This window comes from Pinus tabuliformis, chromosome 3_2 (genome assembly GCF_031772625.1).
Source record: "Pinus tabuliformis cultivar Carrire ecotype Pingquan chromosome 3_2, CPIR1, whole genome shotgun sequence".
NCBI lineage: Eukaryota > Viridiplantae > Streptophyta > Pinopsida > Pinales > Pinaceae > Pinus > Pinus tabuliformis.
Window position 1 is genome coordinate 117229050 of NC_142302.1, and position 27508 is coordinate 117256557.

The 27508-nt window shown below is 40.3% G+C and overlaps 1 protein-coding gene across 4 annotated transcripts in view; it reads left to right on the forward strand.

Annotated features, from left to right (window-relative positions):
- Positions 1-27508, forward strand: part of LOC149180092 (sterol 3-beta-glucosyltransferase UGT80B1-like) — a 392913-nt gene that overhangs the window by 259600 nt on the left and 105805 nt on the right. For all 4 annotated transcript variants that reach the window (XM_089415891.1, XM_089415893.1, XM_089415892.1 and 1 more), the window contains 3 exons: positions 4681-4738; positions 4845-5022; positions 7694-7824. In XM_089415891.1, the coding sequence (XP_089272017.1) occupies positions 4681-4738; positions 4845-5022; positions 7694-7824 (367 nt within the window). The remainder of the gene's footprint in view (positions 1-4680; positions 4739-4844; positions 5023-7693; positions 7825-27508) is intronic.

A 27508-nucleotide genomic window follows, 5' to 3' on the forward strand; every position in this document is an offset into this window, starting at 1 on the left:
TAGTTGCTGCATGCATTTACTGCAAAATTGTGGAATTATGTTTCTACATGGCATGTCTCTATATATGGGCTATGTATGTTGAACGAATTCTCTAGGGAAGTCGTCCTCGAAGCCTCCTTGACCTAGAAATGAAGTCCATATTCGTATCCTTCTTGACTCCAATCTTTCCAAAGGAGTAGGCATTGGCCTACCATAAGGTGATTGCTTAAAGAACCATTCTTCTATCCCTCTCCTTTATTCTAGGTCAAGCCACACTAGGGCTCCTAGGGCATCATTTTCCTGACAAGCCACCCATAGAAAAACTTCGATCTCTTGGCCTCTATTGTGCTGGTGTCTCTCCTCGGTCTCCACCAAATTTGAGGGAATTCTGACTGTGGGGTTGTGAGATATCCCAAGCCCTAGCCTCGAGATTGGTTTTTTCCCTAAGTTTCCCTAGGCTAGTTCCTCATAGGGATCATTTTGCACCTTTGAGTGAAAATCACTTCTTTGACTCCCTTTTCCTCCTTGTTTAGGTCAAATCGATCACTGGTTGCTAAACTCTTTCCTCTTGACCTAACCTGGGTCCAGTTGGTCCCGTGTGGTCCCGTATGTTGTCAAGGTCAACTCTTCAAAAACCACTTAGGGAAACCAAATTCAACAAGGATTTTAGGGTTTTGGAGGCTCCTTTACAATTCACACTCCTTAAACCTAGCCCTTAAATCCTCATCCCCTTCTCCTAGAAAACCTTGTACCTTTCTTTAGATGCAAGCAAGTCCCATTCCTGAGCCTCCCCTAGGAAAGGGTCCCTGACATCACTTCACATCCATCTTAGTTTATCTATCCTTCATAAGTGATTCTCTATATATCGGGTCTCCTTTCGTGAAAGTCCGTAAAGAGTAGCAAGCTTTAACTGTGGTGATAGTAGGCTTTAGCTTCATTGTTGCTCTTGACCTAACAAGTGCCCCTCTAGGATTCCTTGCTAGTTTGAGTGATAACAACCACTATCATCTGCACACTAAACTAGGAAGACTGAAAAGTTCAAATTTAGAACACTAAAGTCGAATACTATAATCTATCATCTATAGACTATGACAAAAAAAGTAGTGAACTGTAAATCTATCTACTAATAATGAGGAAACGAGGGGGAAGAGGTGTTTTAATCTCATCCTTCCTTTCCCTAAACTCACCCTTAACTCACCCTAGGCCCCGCTTAAACCATTGTTGAGGAAAATAAAAAAATAAAAAAAGGACCGTTGTAGAACTGTGTGTGCTGCGTTCCATTCAGAACTGCAGTTTGCCCTATGGAATCATGCACAAAACCATCATAGTTCCTACAGGTCCAAGAATCTTGAATTTTCATGCCAAGTGTGGTTCCAAATGTCGCGTTTGGGGTTTCTGTTGTCGTTTGGGAACTAATCCGCATGGTTTGCGGTTCTGGCATTTGATCTAGGGGGAACGGTTCCTGCAACATTGTCCAAATCACAAGAGTTGATACTTTAATTGATTTGTGTATCAACTCTGCTGAGAGCATGGAAAATATCTAATCTACATCTCAAAGAATATTTGTTCTGGTACATTTTCATCTCAAAACAGAAGTTGTTATCACACAAATCCATAGAAGATCTAATTAGGGTGGTCAAAGTCTTTCACATCTTGACAATTCTACCCAACTCTTTGGAGATCATCTTGTCTTATGTCTTCAACATCAATAATGAAGAATTATGAGAAGTTTTGCATGCCATAATGAATATGTAGCCTTTTTTGTAATGAACTTAAATGTGTAAATAAGCATCAAATAAATAATAATGATGATGATGATGAAAATGATGATGAATAAAAATAAAGTGGCACATCATAATTAAGGTTCTTAACTCTTCATCATAGTCTTTCACCTTGTGACCTGTCAATATGTTGTCACATAGGTCATTGTAAATCATTTCTCATCTCTCATATTACATATTCAATGCATTATTTTAAACCATATAATTATTATTATTATTATTTTTTCTTTAATGTTATCCCATTTATTTTGCATTTTAAGTTTATGAACCAACTTGTTCATTTCATATTTGGTGAGTGAACTTTGTTTATTTGAATATCGTCTAGAACCCATCTGGTTAATGCAAGCTCGATTTGTATTTTCGGAGGCATTCTTGTCAGTAGCATTGCACCAACATATATGAACTTTGGAGCATGGTTCAAGTCATTTAAGAGTCGGTGATGAGGATCCATGTGTTTGCCTTATGTTTTACATATTGAGGGACATTCATGTATATTAAGGCATATTTTGTTGTTGAGTGGACATATTTGGAGGTAAGGATTTTCATATAGTAGACCTTCACCTTTTGATGCACTTATCTACATAGTTTCATGCATATTTCACCATTGGAAGGTGCCTTTAAGGTGTCTTTGTAGTTTTGAAGGAAAAAGGTTACATAAGCATTTCTTACCACTTGCGTTCATCTCATTTCACATGTGGCATAAATGAGGATATTGTAAGGAGTGCTTCATTTAAAAATATCAAGAATGATTCCTTTTTTCCCTATTTCCTAGGAAGAGTAGATGTCTATCTACATAGTGCCTAAATTTTCGCCAAACCAATGCCAATAGGTGCAGAGTGGCTATGACATTTCTGAACTGTGGTCATAATAGAGATACTGATAATTATTTAGGGCGTTGCACAGTGTTCCACGGGGACTCGCCCCCCCTCCCCCCCCCCCCGCCCCCCCGCCCCCTAGGGGTCTAGTTTCCTTGCTCCCCCGTGCTCCGGGGACTTGGGGACGAGTAGGGGACGTTTCCCCACGCTCCCAAAATGAAGGAAACTCAGGGGGACGTGCCAGGGAAACATTTCCCTTCCCTAAGGGGGCGTTTCCGAAAAGGGGGACGTGGGGGGGCGTGGGGGGACGTGAGGGGACAAGGGGGGGCGTGGGGGGATGAGGGGGGACGAGGGGGGACGTGGCACACCTTTAATGCATTAAAAACCATTTTAAATTTTTAATTAACTAAACGTTGAACTTAATCTTTAATTAAGGGGACAAAATCACCTCAAAACCTTAGTTGCATTTAACCATTTGTAATGGAGCGCTCCACTTTTTCTTGAGTTATATTGCTATTTGGGAAGAGGAAGCTACTAGATGGTAATTCTTGGAGAACACAAAAACTAAGAAGGAGACAGGTGGAATCAAGTAACTGTTCAAACCTTATTTTGCGCATCTTTTCACCCTCTATATGGAGCCACTAGCTTGAAGGAGACTTCTAAAGTCCGTTATGAATTTTGATATTATTATTTTTGGAAGGTTCATGGATCTAGAAATTACTCTGTGATATTTTATTGTAAAGTGTTTGAGGAGAAGCTCTATAAAAGGAAGGGAGCTCTCATTTGCAAGGACATGGTTGGATGAATGGGATTTCCCCTCTAAGCTCAATTGAACATCTCTTGGGAGAAAGAAGCTAATGGTGAAGTTCAATATAAGTTCTTTCCATTTCTTCTTTCTCTTGCATGGATGACTAGGGATTTGCAAGGATTGCCATTGTATTTTGTTGCTGAAATAATCTTTGTAGAAGGGCATTATTGCTCCAATTAGAGGACAATAGGGTTGAAGTAAAATCCTCCCTAACTCTTGATACAACATTGGGTAGTCGAAGAGTTTGTTGCTGGAATTTTCTGGTCATATCTGTTCATTGATTATTTGAAGTCTGTTCTAACTAAGAAAGAAGATTAAGTTTGATACATTATGGTTTCTTGATCTCATGGTGAAATCAGATTTGTGGATATGATACAATGTTGGTTGATCTTTAAATTAGGAGACTGTCATATACTATCTACTTCATCTAGGGTTTCATGTATGGTGATTTCTCTATTTTTCATGGTTGCATGTTATTTCTCAGCAGTAATCTCATGGTTGTCATAGTGATCTTACATAAGGGCTCTCAGTTCTTCCACAATGTGAAAAAAATCTGTTTTAGTACTAGTTGTAGTACATCAATGCACGTCTTTATGTCTTCTCCATCACACTCAGTCCTTCTTGCTTTCTGATCTTGACTCCATGGCCAAATGGATAAACACTGGTTTTGATAGTCCACCATCACTTTATTACTTACATCTTAAAGTATCTTCATTCTACAAATCTTATTTTTATATCAAGGTTTGCAAGGACAGGCTTGTGGTCTTATTAAGGAATCCCCCCTTGTGCTGGATGTGAGCTGACCTAAAGTGAGGAGGAATACCATTGAGGTGACTGTGGGTGGTGTCCTCAAGTTGCCCTAGGATTTGTGCTTGGTGGTTGGACTTATCTTTGTGTAGATTTTGGAGGCAGAACATCGTAAGCATCCAAATGCAATTAATCATTTTTTGAAAATATAGATCTTGCTCTTATCTCACATCTAGAATAATATTTGATTTGTCCTTTGAAGTTCATCTTGTTTCTAAAATATAAGATAATTGATCCAACACCAAGTCATATTGTGATCATGAAAATTCTGATATGTTATCCTAGTCTAAGATTTCATTTGTAATTGTCCTTTGTGAAATATCCTTGCATTTCTTGGAGTTGATTTTGACATATGCATTAAACTCATGTTTTTGGCTGTGAAAAAAAGTAATATATTCATGATTTTGAAACGAGAAAAGGGATATATCAGTTTCTCATTAGATGTCTATTTCAAACATTTTATTTATGCCTCTATTTGCATCATGTACAGGCCCACAAATGAATTTCCTCATCCTTTAGCACGAGTACCACAGAGTGCTGGTTATTGGGTATGTCTAGAATATTTTTTTCTTGATACAAAAACATGCGGGACAGGGAACTTATTTTAATATACTGTTGAGTTCTTCTAACATTGATCTGTCTTTTTGGGTTCAGCTATCGTATCTGGTTGTGGACATATTAATATGGTGGGGGATAAGAAGTATCATAAATGATTTCAGAAGAAAGAAACTGAAACTTCCTCCTATTGCATACTTAAGTGCATACCATGGATCTATTTCAGACTTGCCAACAGGATACATATGGAGTCCACATCTTGTACCAAAGCCAAATGGTATGTGGAATTAAATGTTGATTTTTCAGGACTTCCTTAATCTGATAAAATTACTTCCAATGATTTCTTCATTAATGCATCTTATGTCACATACATCATTAAGAAATTATACATAGAAAATCTTCAACAGTAAAACAATAATGACACTAGGATCATGAAGAGACAGAAAAACACAAGACACAAATTTTACTCTGAGAATACCCTAACTAGGGAAAAGCCCAACAACCTTTTCTTAGAGAAATTATCCAATTCAACAAGAGATACAATCTGATATTTCCAGTCAAAATAAAGTCAAACAGACCAGCAACAAGACCCAGGTCAAACCTGGTCAAACTTCTACTCAGAGATTTCTGTCAACTCTGGTCAACGAGGCTGAATTTTGGCCTCTTGCTCCTCCACAGAATATTCAGTCTGCTTCCCAATGATATGATCAGAATAATTTCGGATTTTTCTCCACACATGCGGAGTCAAACAGAGTCAAAACAAAGATAAGATGCTTGGTCAAACTTCGGACTGTTTCTCACCTTTCTCCTTCACATAGATGAACAGAGATATGATGCTCGAGTGATCCGAATTGGTCTTCAAGTGAGGGAGTCGATTGGCAATATATAGTGGTTTGATGAGCCCGAATAGCCTATAGGTGTGTCTCTTGCTGGGGCCAACTTGACTTTTGGAGACAGTTTAAAATTTAAATTCTAAAACTCTTCTTTAATATTTCTTTTATGGGTCGACTTGGAGTAGCTGGGAATACCGACCACAGCTACCCCAAAAATCAACATTAAATGCAATTGAAATGGGAGAATTAAAATTTTGGGATTCATGAACATTTTCATAGCATCTACATATAAAATTTCTAATCAGGTAGCAGGAAACCTGAGGTTGTTAAACAGCACGAAAAATTGAATGCTAAATTCCTGAGGAATACTCTGAATTAAGCTGCTTTTTCTTGTGACCTTGATTCTTTGAAGGAAGTTCATTATTTGTGTAGTTTTCAAAGGACTGCAAGTTGAGCTATCTTTTATTTAGTGAATCTTTTTGCCTACGGAATATCAATCTTTATGGAGTAGTTTGTGGTTTGGTTTTGGTTAGATTAATCACAGGAATAAAAATGGTACTTCCATCCATCATAGGTGTAATAATCATTGAATTATGATATTATAGTAAGCAAGTGTTTAAATAGGTCTTTCTTTGTAGATTTAGCTTCTCAATAATAGTTCCAAAATCATAGGAAGTGATTGCAGAGAAGGTTCCTTGTACGGGGTGGGATTCTGGACTTCAAAATTACCTCCCTCAAAGTCAAATATTTGTATTTTTGACAGTAAGCAAATGCTTTGTGCAAAGAATGCTATTCTTTCATTTTAAAGGGCAGCGGAATTCCATATTTATGCAGCATTTTCCATTGTAGTTTGAAATTCTTCACATTCTCTTCTGTCAAATTACAAGTGATTTATCATGCATGTACCATCCCCAAAATTTCCTTGATAGCTGCCTACTTTTAAAGAGACAAAGAATATTATCATTTTGTTGCAAGGGATTGCAGACATCCATGTTTCCGTAACATTTTCAATTGTAGTTTATGCTTATCCACCTTGTATTGAATCATTAGAATTTCTATTCAACCACAAGTAATTTCTCGTGCATGGAATTTTACTATAAATTTACCTATTATCTTACTTTGCATCCTTGTAATTTTCGTCTGACATGTTTCCCTTGCTATGTCTGATTAGCATAGTAATTTAACAGGCACATACTGTTATTTTTATTTTGTCCTCTAAATAAAATAGTTTACCTGCTAGTATGCATGATTTTGGATATCCTTGCACACTATGAATCATGAATGCCATATTTACAATATGATCAGCACCTTAATTTTAACATTCTATGATTTAGTTAGTGTTTTCGTTTTTTTATTGATAAATTTGGCAGCTTGTGCTTCAAATGCCACCTCCTCTTTTCTCAGTCTCCTGAGTTGAAACCCTGGATACCATTTTTTTCATCAGCTGCATTCTCCATGCTTATGGACATATTCACATCTTTATTGATGTTTGTTCATTCAAAATATTTAGTCTGCCTTTGGAATGGTGTTAGTGAGCTTGTTGGGAACGTTGTTATCTGATTCCACACGGGATTATTTGACTAGTCCACCATATCATAGTTAAAATATGCTGCTTGAAGCTTTTAACTTGGAGCTGAATTGTGGGTTTATATTTGCTTGTTCTACTATTCCTGAAACAGTTTAAACAGAATAGGCTGTTTTGTACGTATTTATTCTGTTCATGTATTGGTTATCTTTCCCTTTAGATGAGAATGCTAACTCTTCAGATTATATATGAACCAAAATAGTTCTATCAGTTCATGGAATCACAATGCATTTGACCTCCTTAAGAAATGGCCAGAGTTTGTATTGGAAAAAAATGTATTTATCATTGATCTGCAGCAAAAAAATGTGGCTGAAAGAAATTTTTTTCATGCATGGTTAAAAAATAGAAACAAGAAACCATATTATTGAAAATTGTTGCAGCAATGTCCAGCATGTTGACGAGATGTACCAAAGATTTGGCTTTCTCCCAAGGATTTCTTTCTTGAAAATAAGAATCATTTATTCTTTTCAGGGTTGGTTGACATCATCTAATTTGGACATCATCTAATTTGTTTAAGTTTTTGCTTGTAGACTGGGGACATTTAGTGGACGTGGTTGGTTTCTGTTTCTTGAACTTGGGAATTAGTTATAGCCCCCGTCTGGAATTTCTTCAGTGGCTTCAGGCTGGTCCAGCACCCGTGTATGTGGGTTTTGGGAGCATGGTAAGTCTTTAAGAATCTCATAAATTAATGTTCATGTCTGGCAATACTTCTGTGATTTCTGTATTTCACAATTGTTTGTTATAGCAAGAAACTGTCTTTTGGATAACACTTGTTAAGTTGTTGCATCCTTCAAAATATTATTCTTAAATAGGCCTCACACACTCTTCTGTATACCATAAAGTGAATGCATTTTACCTTCCATTGGAAAAGAGGAGTTTCCATTACATAAAGTTGCTCATATCCCTCATGTTTCATGCTTATGGGCCTCCTAGAAAATCCATGAAATTTATATGTAAATATGTTGAATGCCTCATTCTTTGAAGACCCATGAAAGGCCTGAAACTATCCAATGTAATTAGTGTTCTACTTCTGTTTCAAGTTAATGGGCTTGCAGACACCAAGTAAATGTTCAATACTCTGGTGCAGCACAAATACATCAACCAACAGTACCATTAGTGATTCTGGGAAAGAATGTTGACCAATGGCACATTGGATTTTTCTTCAGAACAGAGATGAAGATGTTATGCGTAAAGCCACACAGAAAAGTTTCATTGATTCAATAAAAAAAATAGTGGTGTATCAGGACTTAGAAGTTAGAACTCAATGCCTTTTGTGCTACTCAGGGCCAATGCTGATATATAAGATTACTTCGATGCCTCTCGCTTCATATTTCTGCACCTCCTGCAAATGCCATGGAAATTTATATATAAACCCCTTCTATACTTTTTTATATTTTTGGACCCATAGATGTGCCTGATACCAAGCAATGTGGTCAGTCACTAATGCCTTTGAGGGCCATAGCTAATGTTATTCATAAAGCTGCTTAGAATAAGCTTAATACTGTATTTAACCAAATGATGAAGCTTCAGAAATTAACTGCTTATCTATGTTTGTGGATCTGGGTTATGCAGTGAGGACACAAGATGTGAATGACTCTTTTGTATTTTTTGCTGTAACTGTTTTCTGCTGGGATGGTATTTACTTGGCTGTATATGTGAATTCTATATTTTCTCTGAAAAACTTGTCCCACAAGTCAAGCTTAAAGGGGGCTGTTGGTGAATAGTCCACGCCGAGGGTTATTCATTATTTATTAGACAGTGTAACTTTTCTTATCTTGTTTTCATTAATGAGGTGGTGAGTTTGTTAGTTTTCCTCCATCATTATGGTTAGTGGACCTGTTGTCACTCAAACTGTACATAGGAATGCGACAACGCTCAGGGCAGGGGCTGTTACTTTGATCCCTGCTCTCTCCGTTTAAGCTGTCTCCTAATTGCAGACTAAGGGGGGTAGTCCCTTGTCATGTCCCCATTTTTATTCTTCTTCATAGTACAGCCAAGGTGGATTTCCAGGGTAGGGCATGGCCAGGTCTGTGGAGCAAGTTTATGTCATTAGGGGTCCCAATGGAGTTTTGAGGAGTTTTTATGGGGTTTGATGGCATTCGCTTGGTATATTCCATCATTTGCACAGTTTGCCTTTCGTTCTGTCGCATTCCGACAACTTTCAAAAATCAATGTTATTATTAGGCATAACTTAATTAATTATGCTCGAGATAGCATTCTGGTGAGATTAATTGATGGAACACCTCAGTGTAATAGCTCGTTGGAACCAGAACAAGAAGGTCTACATGATGGGATTGTTATATATGAGTTTCAGTGACCTGAGGAGACATGGTGGCCAATTTACTCTTTTCCTGCTTTAAAAAGAATATTTTAATTGAAATAAAAGAGGGAAAAGTGCTCCATGATTAAAATAATAATAAAATAGAAGGTTCTAGAGGAGTCCATCAAATCTATAAAAGAGTAGGAGGAGACCATTGGAGGACATCTTGGATTTGAGATTTCTTCTTGCGGAGAGGTTTGAGAACGTGGTTCTCTACTTCAGCAGTAGCCTTAGGACAGAAACCCTCGGGGTGATTCAGTGAGAGCGGGCGAGCACCCATCTCTTCCCTTGGTGGATCCATTCAGGGTTCACAGGTTGTAGTTATTTGATTTTCAATTTGTTTTGGGAGGCCTATTGCGCCATTATTGTAGATCTATTTGTGGCTAGTTTTATCTTAAGCTATCTCAGCTTTCTTGTTATTCCGACATGTAAAACACCACTTTATATATTATAATCAAGCTAAGATTGTTTCTGCTTATCATGTTATCGAATTGCATTCATTTTATCTGTTATAATTTACATGGCAATCTTTTGTTTATAAGTAGAAATTTTATGTGAAGGGTTTGCTCCAAATTTTCTTCAGTTGGGACATTACAGTGGTGTCAGAGCTGGTGTTTCTGCCAACCCGAGGGTTCTGATTACAAATCAATTCTGCGGTTTATTTTATACATGCCCAACTCTACTATTGGGGCCAATTTTTATTGCAGAAATATATGTTTGTTGAGAAACCAGAGCATTGCTAAAGAACACTATCATGGCCAAGTCCTATTGAGGGCAGTATTTTATATTGCAGTGTTCGAGATTGTCGATGGTTAATCCCATTAATTGAAGTAATTCGATTAGATCTGTATTTTGATGTTCGACAGAGGAGCAATATATAGTGGATTAAATTATTAATCAATTGTTGCCAAGCCGCCAAGGTATGCCATATGTCAGTTGGTGGAAAATATGGCCGAGCCTGCATATAGGAGATTGGCACCCAACCAAATTAGTCAACATTGTTTAATTGGGACCCTTGGCCCCAAGTAAACACTTAGGCAGTGAATGGTGACGCTGCAGCTTGGACAAGTTTGTTATACATATTCAAGACCTGCATTGGTGGGCATAAGCAGTTGATGCACGATCTCGTCTGAAAAGCCATGCGGAAACGTGAGGAGGTGATTCAGGTCGACTCATCGGTTAAAGGGGACTGTAGCTGAGATGTGGTTGCCGTGTGCATATAGGCCGAGACACAAACACGATGCGTTTGGTTGACCAAGCCCAATTCTTTTGATGGGACCAGAATTCTTACATAGTTGGGCGGAGGTCGACTTGCTGTAAAGGTTGTCGAGTTCGTTGTGCATGGATAAGTGGTGCCGTCAAAATAATATATATATATATATATATATATATATATATATATATATATATGCTCGACGACGTACATTTGGGAAGAGGCTGGATCGTTGACATAAGCAAGGAGGTTGAATTCGTAAAAGCAAGGATCATGTTGGTTGGGCCAAAATATTGATGTTGTCGACATTATGTACGGATCCAAGTGCACGGGGTGGATCCTAGGCCAACAATGACATCGTGGAGCAGGGAAAATTTGGGGACGTCGAACGCTGTGGAACGAACGCATGATGGGCCAAGCATATGAGTCGGCTGCAACATTGCCACCAATTGCTTGGAATTTTTTGGCCGAATTCCACCTTTCAGGGAGCCATAACATTCCCACCATAGTTGATCGAGAGCTGGAAGAGACAAGAACAAAGGCCAATTCAACACCACGATAAAGAGGTTAATGATTTCTGTTGCTGTGTAGATACATTAACCATGCAGACTCACGATTCCTCTACACCGAATAGTTGCTTGTAACTTCAAGACGACCTTATTACAAGAGCTGATAATTCTGGAAAAAGCTTGAAAGGTTCCAGCAATGATCAACATTATAGAAAAGAGAGTCGAATTGATTTGTGTTCGACACTGTTGATGTTTGATCAGATTGAGCGGGATTGTTCCTTCGACTGACATTATCCAGGATCCTCACTATTGGATGGGACGAGTATATTGGATGTGACTTATCCTTATGTTGTAGGCTGTAAGACATTAATTTTGATAGGCTGTGAGCATCTTAAGAGGTGCTCAAGAGCTTACTATTCAGATTAAGGACACCTACTTCAGTAGTTTATATAATTAGCCTAGAGAGCATTGACCTGGTAACTTGTGCGTGAGCTAATTTTGGAAGGTGTATATGCACAAATGTTTCATGCACAAAAATGCTCTGTTGAAATTCAAGTCGGTCATTGATGTAGTATTCTAGAAGACGTGATATCCTTGTTGGCTAAGGTTGATGCTTATACCACTTGAATTAAAGGGTGACCTGCTTTGCTGATGCACCTCTTCACAATTTTGAAGGCGCATTTGGCAGCTACTACAGACCAAGTTCCACTTTATTTACTTCTTAACATATTAATCCAAAATTATCTATTACTGAGGTATATCCAATTGAAGAGCCTATGGTGTTACTGAAAATTATTTCCATCATTATATCGTTGTGGCAAAGATTGCCTTGTGTGAAACTTTGTATATCAGTGAGGTTAGGGTTTGTACATATAATATGGGTTGCTTGCTGATCATACAACCTATAAGTTTTTGTCATGTCATGCTGGTCATGTATGCTAAGCAGTTGTGATTAGTGAATTGTTGTTCCCTAGTAGCTAAGTCAAATTCACTCCTAAATTGTTGTTCCCAAGTAGCTAAGTCAAAGTCACTCCTAAATTGAGTCATAGTCTTGATTGAGTCCAACACTGTTGAGTTATTGTGGTCATGGGCTGCCATTATCATTGCATAACATTGTAAATATTGATTTGAAGAGTCTGTCAGACAAGTCATGTAGGCGTGCATCCACTTTGATATAGTGTCGCTAAGTCATTTTAATAAGTAGATTGGTGTACTATTGTCAGAATCATGCATGAAACATTAATAAGCCAAAACATGGATGAAACCTTTATAAACTCCTGTAATAAACTAGCAGCAACAAATGACAAACCTTTCTCAAAGGGGGTCTATGCCATTCTTCAAAAGGGACAACCAAAGGATCTGCAGAAAGAGCTGGAGATTGGACACAAAATATTTGCACTTGGCACAAATTTGAAACACATGAGGGTCGCATGGAAAATTCTCTTCAAACTTGATGAACTAGATGCGCTCCTTTCCAAAGTGAGCTAATTAGGAGGGAATAAGCTAATTTGGCCTCTAAAACCAATGATGCTTGCTCTCATACAACACAAGTTCTTGGAGGAACCATGTGAAGGGGTTAGACTCCTCGTTGCATCTTGTCTTAGTAACATCATGAGACTAACCGCCCAGATAGTGCCTTACATTGATGGTGTTATGAGGAGAGTTTTCAGGCTGATAGTAGAAACTTTCTAGGACTTGGACAATAGTGCGGGCTCTACCTTTGGGAAGAAGCTTGATATTCTAAGAGGCATGGCCATGACAAGGACTTATGAGATCCTGTTTGATCTGGAGTGTGACGACTTGATCCTACGGATGTTCCAATGCTTCTTGAGCATTAGGAAACATCATCCTGATAGAGTCATAGCACACATGCAGTCCAAACTCCATCTTGTCCTTATGTATGAGAGGTTGTGATGCCATTTGTCAGGAGTTGCAGTCTCGCTTGTTGTCTGTTTAGAGGATGTTGAAGGAAGTGTAACTAGGTTTGGTCTTCATAAAGGTACTTTTGATATTTGTACTTATTCAAGAAAAGAAATATTATTTTTATAATATATGTCAATGAGTTTCTTGCTCATTGAAATAGGTTTAGCACATGTCAAAGTGCTATAAGTGAGTCAATTAGTCAAAAGAAAATGTTGAAGGCCTTAAAGGGCATGTTACACCATGTATAAATATATATTTAAGTCAAAGGGATAACCTCCAAGCAAAGTCAAGTCTACTCCTATACAATGGCATCATCAAAAGCTCCTTCAAGCATGCTACACCACCGTGGAAAATATCTGAAGTCTGCAAAAAAAATCAGCCTCCAAAACGGCTCACAAAGTTGGCCTACAAACAAGGTAACTAGTGAGGGACAATCCTCTATTTATAGAGGTTGTCCACTCCAAATACAACACACCAATTTAGCTTTGAAATCTGCAAAAGAAAGAGGACAAGAAGAACGAGGGAAGCCGAGGTAAAGGGTCTACTAAGGCAGCGAAGTAAAGGAGGAAGAACAACAAATATTGGGGGACTGTTTTCTAGGGTATACACAGTCACACATGCGAGGAAATGAAGGATAGTTTACGGCTATATCAATAGTGAGATCACAATTATACATTCTTACTTGTTTGGGCTAATGACTTAGGCCTATTAGGCCCCATACTCAAGCGAAGAAAAGCATCTCTCTAGCAAAGGAAAAAGGAGCTAAAAGCTTAAAGGAACCTCCCACACGTGCGAGAAGGTAGGGCTGCAGCATCACTATATCAAGTCTGCACTATACATCAAGAAGAAGCTCGATTGGGTCAAGAGAAAGAAGGTATACTCTTGGTGAAAGATCTCACTAAGGATCAAAGATTAGAGTCTCTTCTAGAACTAGTATAAGAGAGCCTACTACCAAGGAGTAGAAGAACAAAGTGCCGGAAGAAGGAGGACAAAGCGCCAAAAAATAAAGTGCTGGAAGAACTGTCAGGGTATATGGTACAAAAAGGAGTGAAGACTTGACTTGTGCTTGGAGGATCTCTTTGTGAGGGGTCTAGGGCTTGGCTTTGATCAATAGAAGCTTCAATAAGAGAAATTAACTAAAGGGTTTTCCTCTCAAGAGAAGAGAGGTTTTGGCCCTGGAAGAGAGCCAATATCTTGTGTTCTTGTTTTTATGTTTTGGTAGCAGTTTGATGAAGTACACACATATGCAATAATTATAAGAAGAAGAAGAATAAGCTAATAAAGAAAAGTAAAAATACTCCACAAATTGTTATCAAGTAACGAAGAATCACACTACACTACTTTTCCCTAGATTCTTCAACAGAGGAGAGAGCAATTGGTCTCACTTGCTGCTTATGAGCTAGTCGAGAGGTTGGTTGAGCAGAACATTGGGCTATTCAGGAGGCAGTGGACCAGGGAGGAGCTGTTGATTTTGGGTAGCATCGGATGTGATCTAGCTCCGAAATTTTGTGGAGGGACTAGAACACATGAGATCTCCGAAACCCAAAAATTGTTTGGAGAAATTCCACACGGATTGTGAGTTATTAAACTAATTAATATTTATAATGGGGTTCCTAAGTCTAAACTTAGGAAAATAAAAATATTAATGGGTATTAATAAAAATAGGGGTGAGAAGCTTCTAAGAGACGAGGATCAAGTATATTTTAATCTTAGCCGTTGATTGGGGACTTAATCTCGGCCATTGATTCATCAACAGGAAAAGTATAAGAGGAGGCTTGAGGGTCAGTTGGAGACACATCGAGTGATCAAATTAGTTCGATTTTTCTGGGGTGTGGTTTGCTGAGAAAATCGAACTAGTGATCTTAGTTGCAGTGAGAGGGGCAGAAGCAGAGAGTTGGATCGGAAAGGAGTTCTGAGCTAACGAGTACCAGGTAGAGAGGCAGCAGTAGCATCAGATAGGCAGGGTAGAGGCTTACGCAACCCAGGAAGAGGCTGGCGCAGGCCAAGAGGGTCTCATGTAGTGGTAGTGCAGGATATTCGTTGGAAGTGAGAGATTTTGCTGGAGAAGCTAGGTTCTAATCCAGGAGGGATAAACATAAGTCTTCCTCTAGCAAATTGATCTAGCAGGAGTGACACAGCCTCCCAAAGGCAAGATGCTGGCCCACGCAGGGATTGCGTTGGGATTTTCACAGTGCTTGCCTGAGTTAGGCCACTTAGTGGATCAGTTGTGACTTGGAGAACGAGGTAAAACCTCGTATGTATTTCTTGCTAATAAGATTCATCTGAAAGGTTAACTGGTGTGAGAGATAACTTGTTGTACTCAGATTCTGTTTGCTTAATAATACAAACCCTCTATCTATTGCACCGTTTTTCCCGCATTGGGTTTTTCCAGGGACATTTGTCCAAAAATAGCGATGTCCTTTATGTGTTTGTCTCATATCTATTTCAGTTTATGATATGTATGTCAATGTAGTCTGCATAAGTGTTTTTCATCAATGTTTAAATAATTAAATAACTTGTTGAATGTAAAAACAAGTAGGAGATGATAAATTAGTGACTGCAGTAGGATTTCTGATGTGTAGATTCAAAAATTTTCATAGGAGCAACTCAAGATTGGGGAATCATGCAACAATAATGAGATGAGGTGGAAGGGACTTTGCTTTGTTTGCAAGGGACCTTGGGGACCTAACCACTCATGCTTGAGTGATGCTAGGGAGATGATAGAGGTAGAGCAGGAGGAGATTCCTTCCGACTTTCAAGGTGAGGACTCTTCTTGGGACAAATCCATGGGTTCATACGATGATACCTCTGAGGAGCACGAGCAAACATGCAGAGTTGATGTCAATAGCCCATACGTGCATCCATGTGTGATAGAGGAGTATGATAAGCAACTGATTTTTCCTAGGAGGGAAGGAGATCCGAGAGCAGATGAGCGACTGGTGATTCAGCATAGGGAGCAGGAGATGGATGACACACCTAGTGTGCTGGCTGGGATGCTTTTGGAGAGTCAGCTAGTGGCTCGTCTTAAGCCCATGATGGAGGATGAACAGACACCCTTGGGGCCAGCCATTAGAGTGGAGCAGACAGATGTGCAGGAAGCCTCCAGGGAGGCAGTATTTGCAGACATTTTTCTTTAGGAGATGTTGGAGATTGACAGGAATCAGGATAGTCTGGCAGGAGGCTAGTAGATGGCATGAGTTGTTGGAGGTGGCACTGCATCCATCTTTGGGTCTACCCATTGATGAGGTGCAAACAAATGTAGTGGTAGCTAGCAAAGCTGCAACATATTCAGGCAGCAACCCTCTCCAGGAGTTCATAGACAGGGTTTGCAACACAGTTTGCTCACTTTTTCCCATTAGAGGGAGAGGCATGATTTCTTGGACATGTTTTGATTGTCCAAGTAGAGCATCAGGAGTTGAGCATGGACCAGTATCAACATAACAGATGTATTACTTGCGCAGGAGTCCATCCGTTGGATTGGCAGGGGATCATGAGTTGGTATCCTATTGATGGTTTGATATCCTTAGTCAGGGGTGTAGTAGAGTAGAGACCCCTAGACATGTCAGAGACTACATGGTCTAGTTGGTAATGGGAAACAGGTCAACAAATCTCCAACATTCCATTCTGGCATCAAGAGAGCAGGATTAGCGGTGGATTGAGTCAGGGGTTTGACTGGAGAGGGGTGATGAGTTGGTACGCAGTTGGTGGGGCAACATTCATAGCCGAAGCTATAGCACAACACGAGCCATGGAGCATTGATGATCCTTCTTGGTGGCATTGGGATCCAAGTGGATCTACTAGTAGTAGGTTGATGTTGATTTTTGGTAGCATTGGATGTGCTCTAAGTCTCAAATTTTGTAGGGAGGCTTGGGCACATGTATTCCAAAGAACCCAGAAAGTGCTTTGGGAAATTCCACCCAGAGACAGTTTTATTAAAATAATTAATTATTTCTAATGGGACCCTAAGTCTAAACTAAGGAAATTAAAATAATTAATGGCTATTAATCTAACTGTGGGTGTAACTTCTAGAAGAAAACGAGGATCAAGCAGAAATGATCTTAGCCTTTGATTAGCTTCTAATTTGGGGCGTTGAATGTCAACGAGAAGATTATTTAAGGAAGCTTGAGGGTCATTTGGAAGACACATAGAGAGTTGATCAGTCAGATTGAATTGCTGAAGCTAGAGGCAGCGCAGTGATTTGTAGTGATCACGCAAAGAGGGGCAGAGGGAGTTTTGGTTGGAGGATCTTCTCCGGAGCCAAGAATACTCAGCAGAGAGGTAGAGAGACACAAAGAGGAGGCAGAGAGACACACAGAGGAGGCAACACAGAGGGCAGCGAGGGTGACACAAAGCTAGGAAGGGCTCATGCAGGCCCCACACAGAGTAGCGCAGAGGCCTCCAACGCAGAAGTCCGAGTTTGCATAACCGGCTGACGTTTTTGAGTCGGGAGTACTGGAATAGGCTTTTGAGGGCAAATCTATTCCCCATTTGAGCTGACGCAGGGTCCACGCAGCAGCAGCGCAGAAGTAGCCGGGGAACTCATTGGTTCAACTGCTGGATTAGCAAGGACTTGCAGTGTAGAGTAAGGTAATCTCACTTATTTCTTCTATCGAGTGTTATTTCTTTGTACTGGATTGCTAGTAAGGCATCCAGAGGTTGTATTCATAAATACTTATGCTTAATAATAAAAACCCTTAGATTTGCTGCACTGGTTTTCCCACATTGTGTTTTTCCAGGGATGTTTGTCCAAAAACAACTATCATTTGTGTTGTATCTTTCTCTATTGTTTAGTTTCTTGTTTTGACATATAATTTAAATGGTGTAGGTTGCAGAGTATATTTTTCAATGTTTGTCATTGGAAAATGCAAATAACTTGTTCATGTAAATCTAACAAGTAGGTGAAATTCATTAGTTGCTGCCTAAGGAATCGGATTCGCTCCCTAGGGCCGACTTGTAGCGAATCCATCGAATCGGACACGATTCGCATCCGAAAATCGGGACACGTCATGTTTGATTGGGACACGATCGAAACCGGATCGTGTCCCAAATGGGACACGACATGTCCTGATTTTCGGACACGAATCTGAAAAAAGTGACCCACGCAACGTTAAAAGGCCGCTTTGCTGTTCTTTGTTTTCAACTTCACTTGTCTATTTTGCTGTTGGTTTGCTGTGGGTGTTTTGGAGCAAGGAGCAAAGCATGTGGGAACTTTTTCAAGGAGATTCAAGCAACAAGTAAGTGCATTTTCTCTCAAGTTTTTTGAATTTTCTATTTCAGCAGTTTGGCAATGCATTTTTTTTACAAATTTGTGCATTTTTGGTTTATTTTTTTACAACATTCATGGCTCAACCAAGGGCAACAGGGAAGGGGTAAAGGAAGGGGAAGAATGACCCCATTGGAGATGCTCCTCCTCCCCCAATTTCATCAGAGTCTGTTGCAAGTATTCCCTCTATTGCAAGTAATGTTGAGGGAAGACTTCCTCCTCATTGTAACATTGACAAATATCCCTTGTGGAAATATGTCACAAGAGAGCAAGGGCTACCCAATAAGTTGAGGGGAGGAGGCAATGTGAGTTGGAAATGTAGCTATTGCCACAATAATTTCAGGAGCACATATTTCCGTGTGAAAGGTCATTTGTTGGCTTTACCAGGTTGTGGGATTGGAGCTTGTACAAAGGTGCCTTTAACAAAGAGGAAAGAAATGGAAAGAGAGTCAAATGTTGGTATGGCAAATGTGGTTGCAAAATAAAAAAATCCAAGAATGATGACCCCCTTCCATTCTTAAGGAAAGGCAACAACAAATTCCCATTTGAGAGTTTTGGTGGGGGACAAACAACAAAAATAAAGGCAATTTCACTTGGTCCAATGGACAAGATTTTTTAGAAAGAGAAACGAGAGGAGCTTGATCTCACCGTTGCCTTTTTTTCTATCAAAACTTCATATCCTTTAATGTTGCACACTCACCTCTCTTTATTGAGATGTGCCGAGCTCTACATCAAGGGTCTCCATCAGGGTATGTGCCTCCTAGGTCAGAGAAGCTTAGAATCACATTGTTGATGAAGGCAAAAAAAGAGGTGGAAAAAATTCTTGAGCCTATTAAAGCATCATGGCCAACATCTGGGGTTAGCATTGTCTTTGATGGATGGATAGATCCAGCACGCCACCCACTCATCAACTTCATGGTGTCTTCCTTGAATGGTTTAGTTTTCTTGAAAGCAGTGGATGCACTTGGACAATACAAGAATGCACAATATATGGGTGAGTTGTTTATTAAAGTTATTGAAGATGTAGGTGTTGGTTCTTGTGTGCAAATCATTACAGATAATGCACCTATTTGCAAGGTTGTTGGCATGATTGTGGAAGCTAAATATCCACAAGTGTTTTGGACACCTTGCATTGTCCATTCATTGAACTTAACACTGAAATCCATTTCTTTTGATGTGCTTTGAATTGGTAACATTATTGAGGATGCACGACATATCCATAACTTAGTACAAAATCATACAAATGCCCTCACTATCTACAAGGAGTACAACAATCTATCATTGTTGAAGATTGCAGATACATGGTTTGCCTCTTCGTTCATCATGTTGAAGAGGTTGAGGGAGGTCAAGACTGCTCTTGGAGCCATGGTTATTTTAGAGTTTTGGTCTTTTTGGAGAAAGACATATCAAGTAGCCTCTAAAAGAGTGAAGGACATAATGTTAGATGATGCTTGGTGGGAGAGGGTAGATCTACTTATTCAGATCATGGACCCTATCATTTCTTTGCTTCAATTTGCAGATATAGACCAACCCATCCTAGGAGAGGTTTGTGAGGGATGGGATTCCATGATTAAGTCTGTGAGGAGCATTATTTTACAGAGTGAGTGCCCCGAGTAAGAGACATCACCAAAGGCCTTCTTCACCACTGTACAAGATATTCTTGTCAGCAGATGGGACAAGAATTGCACACCTTTACATTGTTTGGCTCACCCATTGAACCCAAAATACTACAGCCATGAGTGGCCGAATGGTGGACCTTCCCGCAGATTCCCTCCTCACATGGATGTTGAAATCTCATAGGGGAGGAAAGATGCATTCAGGCTGGTTTTTCAGGATAGAGCATCCCTTGATGAGGGGGAGGATGCCTTTGCAGAGTTTTCCACTGGCACTGGTCGATTTGTAGGATATGATCTGATTAGAGACAGGGGGCTAAGAAGCCCTATTCTTGGTGGGCAAATCATGGGGCAACAAGCCCTCCTCTACAACAGTTAGCCATGTGGCTGATCTCTCAGGTGACTTCGTCTTCTTGTTGCGAGAGGAATTGGAGCACATATGTGAATTTGTATAGTGTCAGGAAGAGTAGGCTTGAGCAATCTAGGGCAGAGACGATGGTGTATGTGCACACCAACCTTTGTCTTATTTATAGGCAGAGGGATGAGTGGTTGAAGGGAGAGACAAAGATGTGGGATGTCTTTCCTGATGATATGGTTCTGGATAACAGTGTTGAATTGGCATTGGCCAACACGGATCTCAATGGTCCAATGATAGAGCGTGTCAGATTTGATGATGGTGATACTGTAGAGGGGTCATCCTCCACACCATTAGATGCATAGATGACTTTGGAGACAGGGGAGGAGGATGCAACAGAGGAGAGCAGTGGTGACCATGATGATGAGAAAAATGATGTTGATTTTGATGATGACTATGAGGATTGATGACTCATGAGTTTTGAGCTACCTACTGCCTTGAGGCTTGTATACTTGTAGTTGTTTTTGAATTTGCTATTTCTATTTTCCATTGGCATTGCACTACCTATGTAACACATTTTGATTTTGATGACTTAATGGGAAAACTATAGTTGTCAGTATCTTTATATTACTATCTTGTCTTTCTCCTATTGGATCATTGATGAATTGAATATGTACTATGATTTATAATTTATATCACAATTGTATTTGAATTTTGTATGTACTATGCATAATGTTACTTTGTAAACAGTAAAACTTACATCTAGATGAAGATCTATGTTTGAAATCAATGAATTTGTATCATGAATGAGAATTTGTGTAAGAAATATCTAATTTTTAATATATATATATATATATATATATATATATATATATATATATATCTATATCTATCTATATATATATATATATAATAAAATAATATATAACATATCCATACGTGTCTTGTTCCGGGGGGTCAACGTGTCCGTGTCCGACACTTGAATCCCTGTATCCGTCGAATCTCGAATCCACATGTCACGTGACTCAGGTTGCTGCAGTAGGAATTCCCTGGGTTAAGGAATTTTCATAGTTGAGCTAGAAATGGACATGGGATCCAGGTATTGGAGGATCTAGTCATGTTTCGATAACTTGGAGGCGTGACGTGGACCAATGATTTGTATGGGATTTGGGCATTGGGTCTCACTTGCGTTGGGCCACTAGATTGGTCCACAGATTTGGATTGCTTGAGCGCAAGCAATCTTGGAGCAGGAGGACTGTGATGTTCCCATTTTTATTCTTCTTCATAGTATAGTCAGGGTGGATTTCCAGGGCAGGGGATGGCCAAGTCCGTGGAGTAGGTTTATGTCATCCGGGGTTCCGATGGAGTTTTGAGGAGTTTTTATGGGATTTGATGGCATTCGCTTGGCATATTCCATCATCCACCAGTTTGCCTTTCGTTCCGTCGCATTTTGACAACTTTGAAAAATCAACGTTATTATTGGGCATAACTTAATTAATTATGCTCGAGGTGGCATTTGAGGGAGATTAATTGATGGAACGCCTCAGTGTAATAGCTCGTTGGAACCAGAACGAGAATATCTACAGGATGGGATGGTTAGATATGAGTTTTAGTGACCTGAAGAGATGTGGCTGCTAATTTACCCTTTTCCCACATTAAAAAGAATGTTTTAATTGAAATAAAAGAGGGAAAAGTGCTCCATGATTAAAATAATAATAAAATAGAAGGTTCTAGAGGAGTCCATCAAATCTATAAAAGAGGAGGAGACCATTGGAGGACATCTTGGATTTGAGGTTTCTTCTTATTTAGAGGTTTCAAAACGTGGTTCTCTATTTCAGCAGTAGCCCCAGGATAGAAACCCTCGGGTGATTCAGAAAGTGGGTGAGCACCCATCTCTTCCCTTGGTGAATCGATTCAGGGTTAATAGGTTGCAGTTATTTGATTTTCAGTTTGTTTTGGGAGGCTCATTGCGCCATTATTGTAGATCTATTTGTGGCTAGTTTTATCTCAGCTATCTCAGCTATTTTGTTATTCCAGCATGTAAAACCCTAGTTTATATATTATAATAAAGCTGAGATTGTTTTTGCTTATCATGTTATGGAATTGCATGTATTTTATATGTTATATTTTGCATGGCAATCTTTTGTTTATAAGTAGAAATTTTATGTGAAGGGTTTGTTCCAAATTTTCTTTAGTTGGGACCAAGGTTGCGGGGGAGCCCCCCCCCCTTCCCACTCCCGTTCCTAATTCGCGCTCCAAGCGGGAGCGCACTCCCAAAAACGCTCCCAAGGTTGGGAGCGCACTCCCTAAAAAACGCTCCCTGCCTTTTCAGGAGTGTTTTGCCTTTTTTGATTAAATCTTCTTTTATCTTCAATAATTCAACAGAGAGAAATAGTACAATAAATCTGATTCATAACTGCAGCAACAAACCTAGATCAGCAACATCAACATTAGCAGCTTCATCATCAAACTAAGGCAGACGATATCTCACAAACGGATCGTCGGATTGGCTTGATTCCACCACCAAAGGTTGCGGCTTCCAAAGGAGGTTTAGATGAACCTACAACACAGTTCAGATGAGTAGATCTTCTAGTCCACGCAGGTCAAACTTTACTTTTTCAGTTGCAGCTTCAGTTTCGGCAGCTTCCGGCTTCAAACTAGGGCAGTCAATATCTTGCAAACCCTCCGTCGGGTTGACTTGATTCGACCACCAAAAGTTGTGGCTTTCAGAAGAGGTTAAGATGAACCTACAACACAGTTCAGATGAGGAGATCTAGTCCATGCAGGTCAAACTTTACTTCCACAGTTGCAGCTTCAGTTTCGGCAGCTTCTGGCTTCAAACTGGGGCAGTGGATATCTTGCAAACCGTTTGTCAGATTGACTTGATTCCACCACCAAAAGTTGCGGCTTTCAGAGGAGGTTCAGATGAACCTACAACGTAGTTTAGATGAGGAGATCTTCTAGTCCACACAGGTCAAACTTTACTTCTGCAGTTGCAGCTTCAGTTTCAGCAGCTTCTAGCTTCACATGTGTGAGGGGGAGACCCTTTTCTGTGCAGTAGAGAAGAGACTCTTTTCTGCACAATAGAGAGAGAGATGTGATGAGATGAGTGAGTCCAAATGAGGAAAAGTCCTCCTGTATTTATACACAATGTTGGTGTTTGATAGATGTGACTGTTGGGCTTCTGAGCCTACATGAGTTGTAGGTCGGCTTGATAATAATTCCATAATCAAAATAAATTCATATCTCCATGAATACTAATTGGAATCAGATGATCTTTATATCAATCCTACACCTCTCAACGAAAGGAATCTAATAAAAATATTATCAGCCATGAATAAGATGACCCACATGAAGTTTTGCCTTGGTTGACAATTTTAACACTCCCTCTCAACTAGGGAGAACTTCATTTACAATCTGTCTATCGATCGTTACTATTCATCCATCAAATGCACTGCCCTATACAGCCTGACCCTTGCCCTGCTCTGCTCTATTCTGCCTGTTTTGCTTTGTCTTGTTTTGCCTTGTATTGATTTGTACGACTTTGCTCTGTTATGCGCTGCTTTGCTTTGTTCTGTTCTACTCTGCTTTTGTCCGAATTATGAAGAAGAAGAAATGATCGAGGATGTATCATACTGACTCAAAGTCAGTCTCAGAGTATGTACCACTGGTCCCAGACCAGTCTCAACCAACCCGAAGTCAGTGTCATAGTGAGTACAACTCCACTGGTCCCAGACCAGTCTCAGCGGACCCGAAATCAGCTTCATAGTAAGTACCACTCCTACCATTAGTCCTAGACCAATATCGCAGTCTCAGAGAGTGTACCACTGGTCCCAGACCAGTCTCAACCGACCCGAAGTCAGTGTCATAGTATGTAACCACTCTCACTGGTCCCAGACCAGTACTGCACTGACACGAAGTCAGTCTCAGAATATGTACCACTGGTCCCAGACCAGTCTTAACCGACCCGAAGTCAGTGTCATAGTATGGTACAACTCCTACCACTGGTCCTAGACCAGTATCATTGATCCCAGATCAATGGAGGTCATCCTAGTGTAGGGAGTACAGTAGATACAACGATGCGTCCATCGGTACTACTATGGTTCCTAACTTCATTTCCCTACTCATTGATCATATGAGAGGTACTTCCCATGAGTCCTAGACTGCATGGGTAGGATGCCTCGACAGGAGAACTAATCAATCCTGTCCTCACAGGAGAACACATCAATCCTGCTACAATCGCCATGGAGAACACATCAATCCAGGCCGCGATGGAGAACACATCAATCTAGGCCTCATAGGAGAACACATCAATCCTGCTACAGTCGCCATGGAGAACACATCAATCTAGGCCTCACAGGAGAACACATCAATCCTGCTACAATCGCCATGGAGAACACATCAATCCAGGCCTCACAGGAGAACACATCAATCCTGCTACAATCACCATGGAGAACACATCAATCCAGGCCTCACAGGAGAACACATCAATCCTGCTACAATCGCCATGGAGCACATCAATCTAGGCCTCACAGGAGAACTAATCATCCTGCTACACAGGAAAGCGAATCATCCTGTTCCACAAGAGAGCGAATCATCTTGTCCCACAAGAGAGCGAATCATCTTGTTCCAGTGCGCACCACCAGGGGAGGTTGAGTCACCCTGTGGTCGTATGTTGCTCCAGTAAGAACCGCAAGCCCTCAGAGCTCTCAGAGCTCAATGTATGCAACATGCAGGACCCTTGTTCAAGGATTTCTTGACGACTCCAAGTCGTTTAGGAAAATCACAAATTAGATCTTTCCTCGGGGCTTTGACAAGGTGTATCGACCTGTACATCATTTTAATGCGATGGAGCCTCCTTGCTCATCGACTTACCATATCTCAGATGGTGTCTATTTGCTGGAGCAATTGACGAATATGGGGTTCCTCAATAATCGAATCCCACCTCTGGTTGTTATAGAGAATCACATTGGTATCTAATGTAAATTCAAACAGCTCATTGAAGAGCTTTCGCAACCAGACTGCCTCACAAGAGGCCATGCTAGCAGCAATATGCTCTGCTTTGGCGGTGCTCAAAGGCACCGACTTCTGCTTCCTGCTCATCTAGGATATTGAAGCAGATCCTAAGGTGAAACAACACCTGGAAGTGCTCTTACGATCCACCACACTGCCTGCCCAATCAGCGTCAACATATCCAAGTAGTCTCACATCTCCGGCAGTGTATCTTAACCCATTAGTAATTGTGCTATGAAGATATCTCAGAAGATTCTTGGCATCAATCTAGTGAGGCTCAACCAAATATGAGCTCACAATGCTAACTGCAAAACATATGTTCAGACGGAGGTTCACCAAGAACATCAATGCTGATGAGTTTATGAAACTCAGAGGCACTTCCCAAATCTGGTTCGACATCACTACCATATAACTTCTAAAAGTTAAGATCCTCGAGGTAGTCACAGGCTTGCAGTCCATCATACCGAATCTTTCCAATATCTTTACCACATATTTTCCTTGAGATAGGAAAATTTCCCCTGGCTTCTGCCACACTTGAAGTCCTTGGTTCTTCATTTCAAATTCAGAAGCCAACTCCCTCTTACATTTGTGAATGAGAGGGTATGCACTTATTAGAAAGAGGTCATCTATATACAACACCAGTATGAGAGGCTTGTCATCTTCAACCTTAAGGTAAAGGTTAGAATCGACTTCACTCCTAGTGAATCCCAACTTCATCAAGTAGCTATCGATCCTCTCATAGCATGCTTGGGGTGCTTGCTTCAGCCCATAGAGAGCCTTCTTCAACCTGCATACATGAGATTTTCAATCATAAATCTCAAATCCTTCAGGTTGCTCCACATAGACCTCTTCTTTGATCGAACCGTGCAAGAACATGGTCTTGAAATCCATCTGATGTAGGTTCCATCCTTGTGAAGCCACAAGGGCTATGATCAAGCGGATGGTCGTATATCTGGCAACAGGTGCAAATATCACATCATAGTCTATACCTTCCTTCTGGGAGAAACCATGAGCAACAAAACGAGCTTTATACTATTCCGTACTTCCATCTGCTGCAACTTTATCTTGTAAAGCCATTTTGAAGTTACAATTGTCTCGTCCGGTGGTCTAGGAACTACCTCCCAGACATCATTCTTCGTAATAAACTCATGTTCTTCGGTCATAGCATCCTTCCATATTTGATGCTTGACGGCGTCTGAGAATGATGAAGACTCGTTTTGTGTGATCATGCTCATGATGGTCAGGTATCCCTGATACCTGTTAGGTTTCTTACTTTCACAGAAGGTTCCTCGAGGTGCAGCATGTCCTTCAGCATCATCAAGTATCCCCCTATGCCATGAAGGCGCCTTCCTAGAAGAGGAAGGCTCAGGTGGATATGGGTTCCTCCACATCAGGCATTGTTACATCATCTACCCATAGAAACTTCGGAAGTTTCTGGACAGCTTTCACAATCGTACGGTTCTTCCTTTCCGCCACACCATTCTGCTCAGGAGTATGTGGAGTAGTAGTCTCCCTCTTAATGCCAGCCTCAGGTATGCTTGAGTGAACCAACTGTAATATATCGGAGGTCTTGCTTTGGCTTGAGGGGAATGGTCCCCTTTTTTGAGCTTTCCTTCGGCACATACACCTTCTTTCTCTACTCGGAATTTGGGCATCCCTGTCACCATTTGTCTTACATCGGGTAGAGCTTTATAATGAAGGTGGGCAAACCTCCGCTGCCAAAGTTTGGACTGAAGAGATGTGTCATAAGACGTGACACCTAGCGGACTTCCATCGACCTGATATAATGAATCAACACGAAACCCAAGAGTAAAGGCATCTTTAACATTATTTTTCCATATACGTACCTTGCCATCGCTGAAGGTTACCTTGCAACCTTTGTCTACCATTGCCGAGATGGACACTAGGTTCTTTTTGAGGTCAGGTACATCCTGGAATTTCTAGCCTTCTTGAATGGTTGTCCTCTTCCTTAATTCCCAGCTCTTCCTCTTACCTTTGCTATTGAATTTGTCATTCCTTTGATTGCCATCAGAGGGATTTTCATCATCGTCCCGGTGTGAGTCCTTTCTATCAGGGCACTCCCTTGCATAGTGACCTGCTTTATCACAGATGTAACATCGTCGTTTTCTTCCACCC